The sequence below is a fragment of the Podarcis liolepis genome (assembly GCF_965112155.1).
Source record: "Podarcis liolepis genome assembly, chromosome: 9".
NCBI classification, from domain to species: Eukaryota; Metazoa; Chordata; class Lepidosauria; order Squamata; family Lacertidae; genus Podarcis; species Podarcis liolepis.
Window position 1 is genome coordinate 16,386,782 of NC_139564.1, and position 18,802 is coordinate 16,405,583.

Sequence of the window (18,802 nt, forward strand, 5' to 3'; positions counted from 1 at the left end):
GCCGCTTCTGCGCATGCGCGTGACATCATTTTGAGCGTCTGCGCATGCGTGAGTGGCGAAACCCGGAAGTAACCCTTTCTGGTACTTCCGGGTAGCTGTGGGACGCAACCTGAAAAGATTTAACCTGAAGCAAACGTAACAAGAGGTATGACTGTACACATTTACCTTGGGAGTAAGCCCCACTGAACTCAAAAGCGGCTGGCTTCTGCACAGACTTACAGAGAACTACACTGCTAACCTGTCCTTTTGAACATGAAAAATGGGAAAGGTTCAAAAGGGGAAAACGCAAGACTCAAGAGATGGAAAGAGCGGACAGTGCGTACTAATTCTTGTAATGTTATTTATTTATGTGCATTCAGAAAAAAGCAGAGAGGGGAGCGCATGGTCTTTTGCCTACCCATCTGCTATATCCACTAAATCTCTCTGTTTTGCCTACAAAACAGGCAAAATATATGCATGGAACAGCAAATCCTTCCCTCTGAAACATCCATCTTGGAATGTTAGTTAAAAAGAATAAAATACTGTACACATTATCAATCCTGCCTCACAGTACTGCAGGAGCAAGTTGTTTCTTCATTGTTTAAAAAATTCCTTTAAATCTGCACATTTATCTGAGCGGCTCCAATTTTTAAACACAGCTTCAAACTTACCCATATTGGCGGCAAACATGCACGTACTTGCTTAGGAGCAAAACCTTTTTTAGAGGGAAGACTGCAGGCAAGATCACTAACAGAGAAGGCATAACACAACAGAAAGCCCTACTCTAGAAATAAAATGGGTTTGTTTGTTTATTTTACATGCAAACCTGGTACTTATACAATGAAAAATAAACCAAGAACTGCAAAGTGCCTAGCTACAAGCTACTGAAACAATTTTGGGAAACAGTTATAAACAAAATAGGAGTTGTGGTGCAAAAATAGATTTTAAAAAATACTACTGGAACTGCAGTTCTATACATTGGGTGGGGGGACGGGACTGAGGCCCAATGAATTCAGCGACATTTACTTTTGAGTCTATGTTTAATTGTGCTGCTGATCAAACCCCCGGAATCTAAACAACAACAACAACACCCCCCCCCCCAAGCGTCTTCATCAGAACAAAGGAGGCAAGCTACATCTCCGAGGTGGAATTGCTGCACAATTATTTTCGAAGCAGGTATATTATAAATTAAGAGAGGCAGAGAAGGGCTGACTTTGAGGCTGAGAAATAAGAGCAGAAACGGAATGAACTGAACACTGGAAGAACAAAATGCTTTTTATACATGTCTAAAACAATGCTTGGTTTTTCATCTCTTCTCTATGCACCTATTAAAAATACCCTCAAAATTACACACACACAAAAAACCCTGGAAGTCTCCCACTTTGTAAGACAACAGATCTAGACACACCGACTGACTAAACAACTTTATTGCACCATTCAAAATGTTAGACTGCGCTCAATATCCCCCCCCCCACGTCGTGGGTGGGCGTAGAGAGAGCGCGCGCGCGCAGGCACCCATTTGCGCGCAATTGCGCACCCATTTGCAAGAGAGAAGAGAGCCTCCCTCGCTTTCCCCGCGCAGCCCGCCGCCTCGTACTCACACAGATGGCTAATGCGCCTGCCCCCATTCTCTCCCGAGTGTCTGGAAGAAGTAATGAAGATAGGATGAAGGCATTAAGCAGACTGCTGGAGACTCAAGGCAAAGCCTCCCTCCCGAGACACGGAAAGCTTTCTTCCAACTTTGCCTTCTGCTGCGGCTCCGCGGGAGAAAACAAAAAAACAAAAACGTCCAGCAGCCCTCAAGCGTTTCCCCCAAAACTTTTCGAGCTCTCCTTCCTGCTCTGCATGCACATGGCTGGAATCAAGACCCTGGAACTGAAATCTGAGCCAGCGACTCTTGCATTGGCGGACTGGGAAGGGTCATGTGACCCGGGACTTAAGAGTCGCCGACGTCTTGCCACTTCCAAGGATTTCGTGCAAGGAAGGAAGCTGGTCTGAAAGTGCCTCCCTGCAAAGCCACCCCACTCCCGGCTGCTTTCTTTGCAGGGCTCTGAAATATCCTGGTTTCGGGCCACAGGATGATGATTTTTCTCTACCTCCACCACCTTTTGTTGTTGTTGTTTAGCCATTTAGTCGTTTCTGACTCTTCGTGACCCCATGGACCAGAGCACGCCAGGCACTCCTGTCTTCCACTGCCTCCCGCAGTTTGGTCAAACTCATGCTGGTCTCTTCGAGAACATTGTCCAAACATCTCGTCCTCTGTCATCCCCTTCTCCTTGTGCCCTCCATCTTTCCCAACATCAGGATCTTTTCCAGGGAGTCTTCTCTTCTCATGAGGTGGCCAAAGTATTGGAGCCTCAGCTTCAGGATCTGTCCTTCCAGTGAGCACTCAGGGCTGATTTCCTTAAGAATGAATCGGTTTCATCTTCTTGCAGTCCATGGGACTCTCAAGAGTCCACCTTTTGGACAGATCCAGTCCAGTCCACCTTTTGGACTGATCCAATTCCTGTGTGAAGATTTCATTTCTTCTGCCAACTCACCCAAGCCTATTCATTTTCTAAAGGGTGTAAGAAAAGCTCTGTTGGATCCACCGGGACCACACTTACCAGCGGTGCTGCTCCACGGTGCTTCTGCCTGGATAGGTGTTCTTCAAAATACATGCATTGGACTAGGGCCAGGGGGACCAGGGTTCAAATCTCTACTCAGCCACAAAACTCATGGGACCACCTTGGGCCAGTCAATGTCTCTCAGCCTAATCCACTCCACTGGGTTGTTCTGGACAGGGGGCGGAATGAGGAACAGGAAAAGCATGTTTGCTGCCCTGAGTTCCTTGAAGGAAAGGTGCGATATAAATTTAAGAGTGAATAAAGTCCTGAACCCCCAGCAAACCTGGAGACAAGTCCCCACTGGGGTATACAGTTGGAGCTCCTGGAAAATCCAAGGCGAGGTCCCTCAACATGAGAAGTTAAGCAGACAGAGCAACTTAGCTCTGCTTCACTTTTATACCTTGAATCTTGATTGCAGCATCTGGGCTTGACGAGGCATGTGACCCTCACCCATCCTGAGCCTGAGGAATCGCACACCTCCTCCCAGAGCTAGCAAGCCTCACTTGGCCAGCTAAGGAGTTGGGCTGGGAGTAATTGCCTGCCTCGGCCTCCTAGAGCAGGCACGTCCAACTTCCAAGAGGTTGTGATCTACTCCCACTGTAAAAAACAAACAAAAAAACCAAAGTGGCAGTGATCTACCCATTGGATTAACCAGAGTTGTTTTTCTTTGGGGGGGGGGGTTATCAGGATACCGCAATCAACCAAGGACACTACGCAATCAACCGGTAGATCACAATCGACCTGTTGGACATACCTGTAATAATAATAATAATAATAAAAATTATTTATATCCCGCCCTCCCCAGCCAAAGCCAGGCTCAGGGCGGCTAACAACAATAAACAGTACAAAAGTACAGCACAAACAACACTCTAAAATCATTCATTATGAAATTAATTAATTCAAGCCACTGGCAACCATTGGGCCAGAGCTCCACGAAGATTGCCGAGGGAGGGAGTCAGGCTGTGCCCTGGCCAAAGGCCTGGTGGAACAGCTCTGTCCTGCAGGCCCTGCGGAAAGATGTCAAGTCCCGCAGGGCCCTAGTCTCTTGTGACAGAGTGTTCCGCCAGATTGGAGCCACAGCGGAAAAAGCCCTGGCTCTAGTTGAGGCCAGCCTAACTTCTCTGTGGCCTGGGACCTTCAAGATGTTTTTATTTGAGGACCGTAAGTTTCTCTGTGGGCCATACCAGGAGTGTTAAGTCGTGGGTTGACATAGCAGCCGGCACAGCGATTTCTTCAAGTAGCTCTTTATTATGGTAAGCTGGAATAGAACTGACTGCGAACAGCTCAGCCGGCCTGTATTTATAGGCAGCTGGCTGTCAACATTGTAACCACAACAGCCCAGAGTTCCCGCCTAAAATAACTGGCGCGGACCTGAGTGAAAACTATCTACAGACCTGAGTGAAAACTATATACAGTATCCCCCTGTTGGCCCAGGGTGAAACTACACTACATAACACCCCTCCCCACCGAGATAAGGCGTTAGTTACAATCGTAATGGTTTCCTTATATACAGCACTACGCGTAATGGTTCAATTAGGCACAAAAGCATATCGGTTACATTTCCCATACTTAGACCAACAGTGATACCTGTCCAACAACATAGTCCTTTAAATGAGTTGGGCGCTTGGAAACTCTGCCAGACCGCCGGGGACTGGTAGCCAAGTCCGGAGGGCCACACAGTTCTCGCTGAGGCTGTGGTGCGACCCTAGGTGGCGTTGGAACCAACTCCCCTGGATCCGCTGCTGTGAGTGGAGCCTCCGCAAGTGGAGTGGTCTGAGCCTGTTCTGAAACGGCTTGGTTCGGCTCCACGCTGGCAGTTTGCGAGGGAGGTGTAGGTGGGGCCTCGCCATCTGTACGTGTCTCTTCTGGAGCCGCAAGCGCAGTTGGGGGCACCTCGGTAGTGTCCAAGTCCCCAACCCTGCGCCTAAGCTGATCTATGTGCCGTCGCCACAAGCGTCCGTCTTCGAGTGCCACCTGGTACGAGCGAGGTCCAGTGACTCCCACTACTGTGGCTGGCACCCAAGGGATGTCCCCCACATAGTCCCGGGCAAAGACCTGGTTTCCTGGGACAAATGACCGTGGTGCGTTGGCACAGCCTGGGGGTTCAGCCACGGCAAAGTCTGGGTGTAACCGGTCGAGCGGTGACCTGAGGCGGCGGCCCATAAGCAGTTCAGCAGGACTCCGCCCTGTGGCCGCATGAGGGGTGATGTGTTGCACGAACAAGTATTCGGCGACCCGCTCATGCCAGTCTCCCCGGTCCAGGCGCGCCAGTGCCTCTTTTGTCGAGCGCACCATTCTTTCCGCTTGCCCGTTGCTGGATGGATGAAAGGGTGCCGTTAGGGCATGGCGGATGCCCAGTCCCAAAAGATACTGCTCAAACGTGCCTGACGTGAACTGCGGTCCGTTGTCAGAGACAAGGACATCAGGACACCCATGCGTTGCAAACAGGCCTCGCAGCACCCGGATGACAGCTTCGGTAGTGGTGGAGGGCATCAGGGCGACCTCCAGCCATTTGGAATAGGCGTCCACCACTACCATAAAGGTCCGGCCGTGAAAGGGGCCAGCCAGATCGATGTGCACCCTCGACCAGGGTGTCTTTGGCGTCTCCCAGGTGTGTCCCTTAGCTGCCGGTGGTGCAGGCCTCGACTCCTGGCACGCTTGACAGGCGGACACCCAGGCAGTGATGGCATCGTCCATATTAGGCCACCAGACGTAACACCGAGCCAACGCCTTCATTTTGACAATTCCCGGGTGGCCAACGTGCAGAGCCTCCAGGACGCGCTGACGGAGTCCCTGGGGAATCACGACGCGGTCTCCCCACAGCAGACAGCCGCGATGAGCTGAGAGTTCATGTTGTCTGGTTGCGAAGGGCTGGAACTCTGATGCAAAGGGCCCTTGTGGCCACCCCCTCCATACCCAGTTGAGCACCCGGCTGATGGTGCGATCCTGGGCAGATGCGGAGGCCACAGTGGCAGCCGATACAGGCGCTGCCGGAAGATCCTCAATCAGAAGGAGCGATGAAGCTGGAGCCGGGTCTTCCACAAATGCTGGAAGAGGGCAACGGCTGAGGGCGTCGGCATGGCCCATCGATTTCCCCGGGCGATGGATGAGCCGGTAGTGGTAGGCAGCCAGGAAAACAGTCCATCGCAGCATGCGTGGTGAGAGGACCGGTGGAGTTGGACGATCACCGGCGAGGAGGCCCAGGAGTGGCTTGTGGTCAGTGATGAGGTCAAAAGTCCTGCCATAGAGATATTCATGGAACCTCTTCACTCCAGCCACAAGTGCCAATGCCTCCTTGTCGAGCTGGCTGTAATTCCGTTCCGTCGGAGATAGTGTCCTGGAAAAGTAGGCGAGCGGTGCTTCCCTTCCATCTGGAAAACAGTGACTAAGGACAGCACCGATGCCAAAAGGTGAGGCGTCGCAGGCAAGGACCAGCGGCCTGGATTCACTGTACTGTACCAGCACACTGTCTGAAGAAAGGAGAGCCTTGACCGCGTTGAAGGCCGCCGTCTCCCGATGACCCCAGGCCCAAGGCGTCTTAGTGCTAAGGAGTCGGTGAAGAGGTTCAGCCACTGTGGCTTTGTGGGGCAGGAACATGTTATAAAAGTTCAGCAGCCCCAGGAACGCCTGCAACTCCATTTTGTTCTTTGGAGTGGGGGCCTGCTGGATAGCGCGGATCTTGGATGTGGTTGGATGAAGACCGGAGGCATCGATAAGATAGCCCAGGAACTCTACCTGTGGAACGGCGATCTGGCACTTCTCCCTCTTTACCTTGAGCCCGGCCTCCTGGAACCTGGTCAGCACGGCACGGAGGCGCTCGAACAGCTGCTGGTGTGAGTCTGCAGACACCAAGACGTCATCAAAATATGGTACCACGCCCGGAAGCCCTTGCAGGAGACGCTCCATAAGGCTTTGGAAGATGCCAGGAGCCACACTCACCCCGAACTGCAACCGGCGGCAACGGAATGCCCCCCGGTGGGTGACGATCGTCTGGGCTTCAGCAGTGGCATCATCGACTGGCAGTTGTTGATAGGCTTGGGCAAGGTCCAGCTTAGCGAAGACCTTACCCTCACCCAGGGAATGCAGCAGGTGTTGGACAACAGGAACCGGATAAGCGTGCTGCTGAAGTGCCTTGTTGATCGTGCACTTGTAGTCAGCGCAGATTCTCACCGACCCATCTGGCTTGACAGGCGTGACGATGGGGGTTTCCCACTTTGCGTGGTCAACCGGCTCCAAAACTCCTTGGGCGATCAGTTTGTCCAGTTGTTCGTCCACCTTAGCCTTGAGAGCAAAGGGAACCCGGCGTGGCTTTAGCTTGATGGGGGCGACTTGTGGATCAAGGCTAAAGGAGATGGGCGTACCTGTATATTGGCCCAAGGTGCCGTCAAAAACCTCGGCAAAGTCTTTGACCAGACCCTCAGTCTCTGCGTTAGAGATGCAGTTGATGCCGGTGACTTCCAGGCCGAGGGCATCAAACCAGTCTAGCCCTAGGAGGCTTGGCCGCTGACCTTCGACCACCACCAACCGGAGCAGGCCCGAAAAATCCTTGAAGGCGATCCGGAACCGGCCAACGCCTACCACGGGAATGTCGTTTCCCTGGTAGTCTCTCAGGTGTACGCGGTGAGAGTCGAGTTGCCTTTTGGACACTCTGGGTACCAGTCTTTTGATGGTGCTCCATGACACGATGGACAGGGCAGACCCGGTGTCGATCTCCATGTCACATGGAGCTCCTTCAATGAGCACCGTGACGTTCAGCTTGCGTTGCGTAGGCGAGTCGGTTTGGCCAATCGTGGTTCCAGACGGGCAGCGGCAGTTGGTGAGAGCGAAACAACTTCCTTGGCAGACTGGAGTGAAGACTTGGACTTGCGAGTCGATGAAGGGGGGGTGTCAGACGGAGCCGATCGGCAGACCTTAGCGATGTGGCCCCTTCTGGAACACTTCCTACAGATGGCGTCTCTGAATCGACACTTGGCACGGGAATGGTTGCCTCCGCAGCCAGCACATTCCGGTTGGCCCTTGGACTTCTGTTGGAACTTCCTGCGCTCCCGCTTTGTCTGGTGCACGTCATCGTCTTCACTGGAGGATGCCTCCTCACTGCTGGCCTCTTCATGATGCACCGGAACTGGCTCCCTAGCAAGATGCGGGCTGCTGGACTTGCGGATCTCCTGGGCGGAGCGTTCAGCAGCTTCTGAGGGCACAGCCTCCTCAATGGCTTTCTGTAGCGTGAGGTCTGGATTGGCTAGGAGACGCCGTTGCAGATGGATGTCCCGGACCCCGCAGACGATTCGATCCATCAGGGCATCGTCTAAGTCTCGGAACTCACAGTGCATTGCAGCCTGTCGCAGGGCGGTGGTGTAGTTGTTGATTGACTCCCCCTCTGCCTGGTTCCGGTGGTAGAACGCATGGCGGGCAGCAATCTTGGACGGCTTTGGTGCGTAGTGGTTGCGGAGCTTCTCTTGGATCGTGTCCCATGGTGTTGCCTGGACTGCTTCAGGCGCAACCAACACTCGGGCCGTCTCAAACACCTCAGGCCCACAGAGGCTGAGGAATAGGCCCCGCTTCCGATCCTTTGATACTGCTGTCAGCTCGTTGGCTTGGAGGTAGCAGTCGAACCGAGCGAGGTAGGAGTCCCATGATTCAGAGGCTGGCGCAAACGGCGGTAGAGGCACAAGTGAAGCCATGATTCCGATGCCGGCGTGAAGGGCGATGGATGGAACACAGTGCTCTAGCCAGAACAGTCAGCTCTGAATTGGTTCTGCCCAGTGATTTCGCTCAGTGATTTCGCTCTGTGATTCAGCTCAGTGATTTCGCTCTGTGATTCAGCTCAGTGATTCAGCTCAGTTCAGAGGCTGGCCGCATCTGGCTGTGCTCTGATGTCCATCCATCCCATCCTCGTCGCCAGTGACTACACTACATAACAAGGAGAGGCGGTCCCGTAGGTACGAGGGTCCTAGGCCGTATAGGGCTTTAAAGGTTAAAACCAGCACCTTAAACCTGAACCTGTACTCCACCGGGAGCCAGTGCAGCTGGTATAGCACCGGGTGAATGTGATCTCGCAGCGAAGACCCCGTAAGTAGTCTCGCTGCAGCATTCTGCACCTGCTGGAGTTTCTGGGTCAGTCTCAAGGGCAGCCCCACGTAGAACGAGTTACAATAATCCAGTCTGGAGGTGACCGTCGCGTGGATCACAGTGGCTAGGTCAGGGCGAGAGAGGTAAGGAGCCAACTGCTTAGCTTGGTGGAGATGGAAAAATGCCGCCTTTGCTATAGCTGCAATCTGCGCCTCCATGGAAAGGGAGGTGTCGAAGATTACACCCAAACTCTTAACGGACGGTGCTGGCACTAATTGCGCCCCCGCAAGAGATGGGAGTTGCCCCCCCAATCCCATATTGTCCCGTCCCAGCCACAGGACCTCTGTCTTCGAAGGATTTAGCTTCAACCGGCTCCCACGTAACCATCCAGCCACAGCTTCCAAACATCTGGTCAGTGTGTTTGGGGCCGAGTCAGGATGGCCATCCATCAACAGATAGAGTTGGGTGTCATCGGCATACTGATGGCAACCCAGCCCAAAACTCCGGACAAGCTGGGCGAGGGGGCGCATAAAGATGTAGATGTAAAGTAGGGGCCAGCAAACTTTTTCAGCTGGGGGCCAGTCTACTGTCCCTCAGACCTTGCTGGGGGCCGGATTATATGGGGGCGGGGGGAGAGAATGAACGAATTCCTATGCCCCACAAATAACCCAGAGATGAATTTTAACTAAAAAGACACATTCTACTCATGTAAAAACATGCCGATTCCTGGACCATCCGCGGGCTGGATTTAGAAGGCGATTGGGCCGGATCTGACCCCCGGGGCTTAGTTTGCTTACCCATGCTGTAGAGCATACCTCACACTGCTCCCTATGCCTTAGAGCCCACCGTGTTCGTGGAGAGAGGGGCCCCCTCTGGCTCAGGTGAAGGGTTCTCCTTTGGTTCCTGTGCACTGACTACCATCCCCTTGCCACCCTCTGTCTCCCCATGAGCATTTTCTATGCCCCCAACCTCTCCTCCTCCACTCCCAGCTTGCCCCCGGTGTGTACCAGTCACAGCTACACCCCCTCGCCAGGATCCTCTTCCTTCTCCTTTCCATTGTCCTGCCAGTTCATGACATAAATAAAATGTGTGTCGAAACTTTGTCCTTTGTGTGACTGGAATTGTTATGAATTATTCTTCGTCTTCTTCATTTATCTACTGCTTATATGCCCAAATGGCTACTGAACTATTTATAACTATAAAACCAATATATAATTAAAATGTGCCGTTATTCCATTGGGCATTAAAATATACAGTAAAGCAAGCAATTAAAAATACGATTCAGAACTGCTTTTTAACCAAATAAAGCTTATAACGGTCAAATAAAACTCAAACCCTAGTTGAGGGAAATGCTTGAACAGGTGTGCCTTCAGGAGCCGTCAGAACGCCCATGCTGATAGGTCCTGTTACACTGGTGAAATGTAGACACTGTGCAACAGTAAGAGTCACATCCCTTTGCTCCAACTACTTTTTTTTGCCTCTGGCCCTTCCCATCACTGGTATGTGGCCCTCACCTCAAAGTTGCTGAGGTATGGATGCAGCCTATTGGCTGGAAAAGGTTCCCCACTCCATTGCAGGGGGGAGGGTGCTAATTGTATGAAACCATCCTCTGCCTAATCCTCTCTAATGTACTTTCCCCTTCAGTTTTCCACCCAGCCCCTTCATTTGCTCTTACACAAATGAAACCAGACTGTGTGTTTGCGTTGGGTCTGCCTAGCAGTTAAGAAGCAGCACAGAGGCTGACACTTCAGTCTAAGTAACAACAAAGAGTTTTTGAGGCACCTTAAAAGATCGGCAGATTTATTGTGGCATCGTATGCTTTTGTGGACTTCATCAGATGCATTTCGCTGTGTTGAAGGTACCAAAGGCACTTCCCTTTAGAAAACCCCACAGAAGGACAGTTTTCCCTCTTGAAGTTCAGCCATTGCCACAGAGCCTAGGGCTTTCTGATCAGAAGGTCGGCGGTTCGAATCCCTGTGACGGGGGGGAGCTCCTGTTGCTCGGTCCCTGCTTCTGCCAACCTAGCAATTCAAAAGCACGTCAAAGTGCAAGTAGATAAATAGGTATTGCTCTGGTGAGAAGGTAAACGGTGTTTCCGTGCACTGCTCTGGTTCACTAGAAGCGGCTTAGTCATGCTGGCCACATGACCCAGAAGCTGTACGCCGACTCCCTCGGCCAGTAAAGCGAGATAAGCACCGCAACCCCAGAGTCATTCGTGACTGGACCTGATGGTCAGGGGTCCCTTTACCTAACACCAACCCAGGAAACAAGTTAGGAGACGGCTAGAAGGTGAGTGGAGGAAAACTCCAGTTGAGAGCAGTCGAACACTGGTGAGGGCTCATTATCAAGCCTACCGATGGCAGTGAAGGCAGCAAAGAAGGCATACTTTGCTACCTCTGTTGCATCTTCACTGTGCATAGCTTTTTTTCAGTAGCTCAGGGCCTTTCACAGTCTGGCCCAAAGGAGGTGACTAACGGTAGCTCACAATAACTTGTTTGCAAAGCGTTTTGAGGATAAAACCGCTTGTTTCCATCAAGATCTTGACTCCACTGTCATAGCAGATGATTCTCATGGGAAATCCAGAGCACAGTCTAGTACCATAGTGTTGGATGAGTTTCAGTTGTTAAGGCTTGAGGCTGGAGCTATTTTTTTGAGGAAATCAAAGTTGGGAAATCACGGGTATAAATACCCCGTGAAGAGGACATTACAGGGGGCAGGCTTCTGCTGGGGGTGGTGGTGGGGAAGAACCTCAAATAATTAAGTACATCCAATGCTTTTTGATAATGTTTCTGGATCTAGCCCCCCCTCGCTGCCCCCCTGCCCCCCTTGGCTACACCCATGGCTTGATGTGGACAAGGTGCTTGGATCTGTCAGGTTACAGACTCCGCTAACCCAGAAATAGTCCCTCGGGTTACGAACTTTGCTTCAGGATGAGAACAGAAATCGTGCTCCGGCAGCGTGGCGACAGCAGGAGGCCCCATCAGGTTAAGAACAGTTTCAGGTTAAGAATGGACCTCCTGAACGAATTAAGTTCTTAACCCGAGGTACCACTGTATATGAAGAAGCATAAATTAGACTGTATGTTATGTACTGTATTAGTGAAAATAGGGTTCTCATAAAATACTATAGACAAAACTGTCATTAAATATATAATCTATTCTCTTTTCCCCAGCATTTGACGGGGCTTTGTTCCTCCAGCAGCCTTTCATTAATAGGTAGCAATGCTGTCAGCCCTTCGCACCGATCTCTGCTCATAATATAGTTCCTCTTCAGTCATTTAATAATAATGAAAGTCAGGCTCAGCTGAGATGAACACTTGTGTCTGACTATTTGTACAGCTCATAATTATTCCCACCGGGAGTTTGCCATGGCTGAGCTATTTCACAGGATATTTGTTAAAAGCTTTTTATATTCTTTTAATTCATCCTGTCACCGTTTCTATACTTGCGCCTGCCACATGTCACAAGCCCATACCATTTCTTAGCTTGGTTACTGTCACCATGCCCAGCCATCTCGGAGCCAATTCACACATGCAGAGGTAACCAGTGGCGTAGTGTGGGGGGTGCAGGGGGGCCCGGCCGCACCGGGCGCAACACCTGGGAGTTAGGGTTAGGGGGCGCAAATCCATGGGTTAGGGGGCACAAATCCACGGGTTAGGGGGCGCAAATTACTTGCCTTGCCCCGGGTGCTGGCAACCCACACTACGCCACTGGAGGTAACATGTCATACAGGCCTGCTTGGGCTGCATCAATTCAGAGAATAGACCCCGAAAGCAAAACAAAAAAGTCCCTGCAGGGAGAAGGGTGCCTCACAGCAGGGAGGTGGCTAGGTTCAAATCCACCTCCCTGAATTGCTAGCAGTCCATGTGCAGGGAGATGGCAGGTTTATCAAAAACCAGGATGGGGCCACATTTTTCCTTATTTATTATATTAATACTGGATAGCTCAGTTGCTTAGAGTGTGGTGCTGATCATGCCAAGGTTGCAGACCTGATCACAGTATGGGACAGCTGCATATTCCTGCAGCTGCAGGGATTAGATGGTGCTCAGGTTCCCATTCTACTAGCTCCACACTAGCTCTTCATGTATGTGCAGAACTTCACAAGTCTAGAATTTCCACTACCTTGCTGCTTCTTCACCAAATTTTGCAAACACACACCCCAAAACCATTTGCAGTAGCTTGGAAGCTCAGAACAACATTTCTCCCTCCACCCTCTTTTAAATGATTACTTTACAGGACCCAGGGCTGAGTCCCCGGAAGTGAAAACAAATCCGGATCTGAGCTCTGGCTCATAGTAAGCTATGTGATCGAAAGGTAAGCCTTAGAACATTTCGATCCCATTGAAGTAAATGGCAGCCTTCCGGAGCAGGTTGCTTTCAGTATGATGCTTTGACTTACTAGAGTAGCCAGCTCTTTACTGATCCTTTCTTCTGATTTCACAAATCCATCCAAGAAGCTGGGTGCTCAATGCACAAACTGAGGCAGGAAGGTGTGTGCATGTGCGTTGAGTCCCTCTGTTCCCCCTACACATACTCTGCCCTGTTTCAGCACTAGGTGATGAATTGTTGTGCTTTGGCTCTTACATTGTTTCTGGAAGTGCAAATTGCATAAGTCTCCCATAAAATGCAAACAAAACTTTGTTTCTACACCATCCCTACTCTAGACCTGCTTATGTGTATCTTTTCTTTTTAGCGGCTCTATGCCACTTCGGTGGTGATGAGAGACTCTGGATTCAGGCTGTATGGGTATTGAATTTGGTTAGGTATCCTTGCAATAGGGACGGGGAGGCGGGTTACCCATAGACTGGCCCTATTCTGTGTGGATAACCATCACCCAGCTTCAGAAGTAAAGTCTCCCCAACCCACATCCTGCAGCTAGACTGGTAACTAGGAGAGGCTGCTGAGACCACATAACACCGGTCTTGAAAGACCTACATAGTCTCTCAGTACGTTTCCGAGCACAGTTCAAAGTGTTGGTGCTGACCTTTAAAGCCCTGAACGGCCTCAGCCCAGTATACCTGAAGGGGTGTCTTTGCCCCCATTGTTCAGCCCAGACGCTGAGATCCAGCTCCGAGGGTCTTCTGGTGGTTTCCTCACTGCAAGAAGTGAGGTTACAGGGAACCAGGCAGAGGGCCTTCTCGGTACTGGCACCCGCCTTGTGGAATATCCATCAGATGTCAAAGAAATAAATAGTTATCTGACATTTAGAAGACATCTGAAGGCAACCTGGTTTAGGGAAGTTTTTAATGTTTGATGTTTTAATGTATTTTTAATCTTTTGTTGGAAGCCGCCCAGAGTGGGAAACCCAGCCAGATGGCCAGGGTATAAATAATAATAATAATAATAATAATAATAATAATAATAATAATAATAATAATAATTGCCATTCCCACCCCAAAGAGAGAAAAGGCATGTCCACTGATAGGATAGGAAAAAGATCATTTTTAAAAAGGCTGTTTTGTCTCTGTTGCAGGCAAAATCTAGACTGCAGACAGGGCAGTATTTTTAACCCATAGTTCATCTGTCTCACAGTCAACAGAAGATGGCAGTATTTCTTTCTAATGCAAGTGCTGATTTCTACCTCTTTGCCTGATCAGGTTGTTCCTAACGACAGCAGCATGCATGGCCAGAGCTGGGGACCAGGGCTGTATTCGGAAGACCGACGTGATCAGGGGAGACCCTTCCTTCAGCCTTCCTTCAGCTCTGCTTGCATGGCGTTTTCCTGCAAATAAGTGCTTCCATACAGATTGCCACAGTCTCCTTTTATCCAATGCCAGCTGACCCAAGAACATTTAGAAATGAGGAAACTGGGTTTAGAGCTGCTTTCCCCAAACCTGGCGCCCTGAAGGTACTTTGAATTTCAACTCCCATAGCTGTCAACTTACAGATTTGAAAATAAGGGACCAGCAGCCTCGAAAATAAGGGATCAGCAGCCAAAATAAGGGATTTTCCAAGCACAGGTATGTTCAGCTTCTGAGCCCCTCCAAGCAAAAGGCAGAAAGCCCAGCCAGGAGCCAAACGAAGCCTCAAGCGGTGGTTCCCATAGCGCAGCAACCCGGCAAAGGGGATGCAGCAAGGAAAACCACCGTCACCTCTCCGCTGGGAAGCGCTGAGCAAAGGCGAGTCTTCAGGCAATGCGGCCGATTTGATCGGCACAAGGCATGCAAGCTCCACCCCCCCCAGTCGTTCTTAGACTTCTTATTGGGTGAGCAATGCAGCCAAGCAACATAGTTGGAGCCTCCCTCCTCCCTGGCCTCCCTTCCTTTGAAACCCGGGAAATTTATGGGATATCATCAATCCAGGACAGCAGCGGGACATGGCGCTGGGATAAGGGAGTTTCCCGCCAAATAAGGGACGGTTGACAGCTATGCATCATCACCAGCTGTGCAGATGCGAGTTGTAGTCCAAAACACTTGGGAGAGCACCAGGTTGGGAAGCCTGCTTTAGTGTTGCTTGTGAGTGTAGCCATTTAGGGGAGGGGAAAAGAGAACAGAATGAGGCCCTGCTCAGGGCACGCAGAGACCAAGAAACATTTGACTTCTGCCAGCGGTCTTTTATTTAATTGCCATTTTGGAATCCTCATGATTAGCTTCCATCAAATCAAAGCTGAATTTCTTTTCTTCTTAGGGCTAAGCAGTTTATGGATTTTATCCTTTGGTCACTCTCACGGGTAAAGGTTAGCCATGTCAGTTGGAAGGCAGGATATAGGTCAAATGAGCATTTTGATGTATTTCTAGCTGTTATCCTGGGAGTCATTTGGCATAAGCCATAACACCAACGCAGGGAGGAGCCTAGTCTATTTCTCCCTCTTTTTTTCTCTCCTGTCTTCACTGAACAGTGCAGGCAATATTGATCATTTGGATATTAAACTTGTTTGTGCGATTATTATTATTATTATTATTATTATTATTATTATTATTATTTTAATTGTATCCATCAACATGAACTCCAGTTAAAATTTGGGGTTTTTTTACTGCTTGATGGTAATAAAGCCTCTAAGCGGGTTGCAAAATAAAGAAATCAATGTTAAAATGGTCAGGCCGTTAAAAACAGGGTTTAAAAATATTCAAAAGATCATTAGAATCAACAGGAAGCTGAAAATAAATTAAAATGCATGCTTATTTTTACATGTCCAGATAAACCAAACAAGAATGTTTTAAGCAGGTGTCCAAAAGAGGGCAATATCATATCCATGGGAAGTCCAAATGGGCAGGGAGTTCCAAATATAGCTGCTGTCACACTAAAAGATTGATTTCTTCAATGTGCATCACCTGTAACAGTAACAGTTCTACAGATCAAAGCCGTTGAGTTGCTCTCAAGACTTTAGGGACATTGGGTGGCATTCAATGCAAGTTCTACTCAAGAGTAAACCCACTGAAGTTTTTTTTAGTTGATTTGAAGTTAATTGATGCAACTTAATTAATTTCAATGGGACTACTCTGAGTAGGACTTGCTTGAATAATACAGCATGCATTGTTCCATGCAGTAGAAAATTTATCTTGACTGTGAGTCCTGGAAGGACTGCTCTTTGCCTTTTTTTTTCAACTGGCCTGGGAGGGCAGGGCCCGGACTGACTCCAGCTACAAAAACAGTCTCTTGCTCTGGAATATTGTTTAGGCAGCTTCGTTCCAGGTGGGGGTTGTAGCTGTTATTGATATTATTATTATTATTATTATTATTATTATTGGATCTTTACTTTAGATCTTACTTTGATTTATGTGGAAATTGTTCAGTTTGGCTGTGTACTTTTTAATGTTTTATTCATTGTTAATTTTGCTGTGTTTGCAAAAATAAAATAAAAAAATCCATGCAAACAGAGCATGGTTTGAACTATGGAAAGGCAGCATGCAAATAAAAGGATGCATGCATGTATCTTGACCACTACTGACTGTTTGTTTCTCTAAACTCCTTGGGGTACATTACCCATGCAGAGATGGGCAACCTGTGATATGATGCGTGCATGTGGCTCTCAGCTGTATTTCATGAAGTTGGCAAGGAGGGGGGCAAATGGGGAGAAAGGGGTGGTAGAAGAAGAAAGCAAGAGGATAAGGGTGGCCCATCCACATTCTTATTCTGTTCCCAGCACCCATTGGTCTCCTACCGAGCCAGTGACAACTGGTGCCCATTGGCATTGGTAGGACAGAAGGTTGGGAGATGAACAGCAGGTGGCGCCAGAGCCAAGGACAGGCAGAGCCACCCACTTGACTGGTCAAACAGTAAGAAAGCAGGCAGGCAGGGATTGGCTGAAAGCAGACTGAGATGAGTGGAGCAGTTTCTTATTTGCCCTAATGGACCCTCCTCCACTGTCTAAGCCCAGCTTATCACTGGCCCTGTTCCAGCTTTTCTGTCCTTCAACGCCTATTCAAACAAAATTTTATATTAGTGTTAGGTCCTGGCACTGAGTCATGGCTCTCAGGGCAATAAAACGAATCAGTGCTGATGTACTTCAGTTACATTTTTGAAGTGGATTCAATTCCCCTGGCCAGGGGAGCCAGTTGGAGCGAGCCAGAATTCCCCCGGGAACAAAACCATACAAGGTGAAAGCTCCTCTGGCTGGCTATCATGCCGAGGAGACAGCGAGAGAAAACAAACAGAGGATGTTGTGACAAATTCGGCAACAAACCGTCCTGTGGAGCCGTTGAGAGGCTGGTTTTGTCTGCTTGCTCAGACTGTGGCGTAGGCATCAACTCCCTGAGGCCGTGGGTGCCCGAGCACCCACAAAATTCCCCATGAAAGGGCCCAGGCACCCACAAATTTCAGTGCTAGGGCCAGGCACGCTGCATGGCACCCACGGTCCCTGGGTCAAGTTGGGACTCCTGGACTAAGAACACCACTGGGTTAGAAAACATTGAAGCTGGCAAGATGTTTTGCAAAGAAACGGCTCCAGAATACTGGTAGTAAAGGGAATAGAAGCGCCTCTTTTTTTGGTCTGCTAGAAGCCCACATTGTGGGAACGGTTCCATAATATTTGATATGGCAATATATCGCGAATCACTCTGTGTGTGTGTGCTATGTAAAAAATTGTGTTGTGGGAAAAACCGTGAAGCCGGCCATTGCTTCTCTTGCTGCCGCCGCTGTTGCTTTGTAATATAAAATAACAGTTGTAACCAGACATTAAAGGTAAGTAAAAAATGCATCCGTTTTAGACCACCTAAGTAGTAGCAGTTACCAGGATATTACCCTGTTTGCCTCTACATACTCTTGTTCCATCCTTATTCCAGACGTTGTGATATCTTGGTATATTGTGAAGTTTAACTGGTGGTATATATCACAATGTTGAAAAGCAGACATTGCTCAGCACTAATGTATGCCTTGGAGCCCAGATTTGCTGCCCCTGTGGATCCTGCTGCCCAAGGCAGTCGTCTCCCCTTGCTTCAAGGTCAGGGCAGCCCTGTGCCACCCCAATCTCTGAGTGGCGAGAGACTCCAGGGGTTCCAGTGCATACTCTGTGTTGGGTTTCCTTGGAAGGAGGGTCAGCAGGGATGGCAGTGTCTTTAGGATATATGGTTTGATTTACAGATATGGCACTACCTGAGCATAGGATGGAGGGGCTCACAGCATTAACCAGCCAACAGAGCTTGCTTCCCCATTCGGTTCCCAGGGGAGCTCCAAAGTCCAGTGCAGAGCTACAAAAACAACTTCACCCCTCTTTCCCTCTCCAGCCCCCCCATATATTACCCCTCTGGCTATTGTTCTTGGAAGACCCACCCCTTTGTTCTATGGCACAGGGCAACTTCTTTGGTCATGCTAATTATGGTAGTTAATGAGCCAGCCAAAGTAATTACCTCAGGAAAGGAAGTGGCTTGGCTGGTTTTCTTCTTACCAGTGTGGTGTAGTGGTTAAGAACGGTAGTCTCGTAATCTGGTGAACCGGGTTCGCGCCTCCGCACCTCCACATGCAGCTGCTGAGTGACCTTGGACTAGTCACACTTCTTTGAAGTCTCTCTCTCTTTTTTTTAAATGATATTTATTAAGAGTTTTTAAAGTTACAAAAAAGAAACAAGGAAAAAGAAAAAGAAAAAGGAAAAACAAAGGAAACACAAGCCACAATCAAACAATACAAATTGATAAAAATCAGAATCAAAAAAATAACACATCACGATCAAAAAAACAAAAATATGCCACAAACATTTAAAAACAAATCCAATATT

At 49.3% G+C, this 18,802-nt stretch overlaps 1 protein-coding gene and 1 long non-coding RNA gene across 2 annotated transcripts in view; both read right to left on the reverse strand.

Moving 5' to 3' along the window:
* FAM13A (family with sequence similarity 13 member A) overlaps positions 1–1,858 on the reverse strand; it is a 156,126-nt gene extending 154,268 nt beyond the window's left edge. The window contains exon 1 of the mRNA XM_083458629.1: positions 1,581–1,858. Coding sequence (XP_083314755.1) covers positions 1,581–1,607 — 27 coding nt within the window. The 5' untranslated portion in view covers positions 1,608–1,858. The remainder of the gene's footprint in view (positions 1–1,580) is intronic.
* Positions 1–18,802, reverse strand: part of LOC310686050 — a 317,292-nt gene that overhangs the window by 236,208 nt on the left and 62,282 nt on the right. The gene's annotated exons all lie outside the window — the stretch shown is intronic.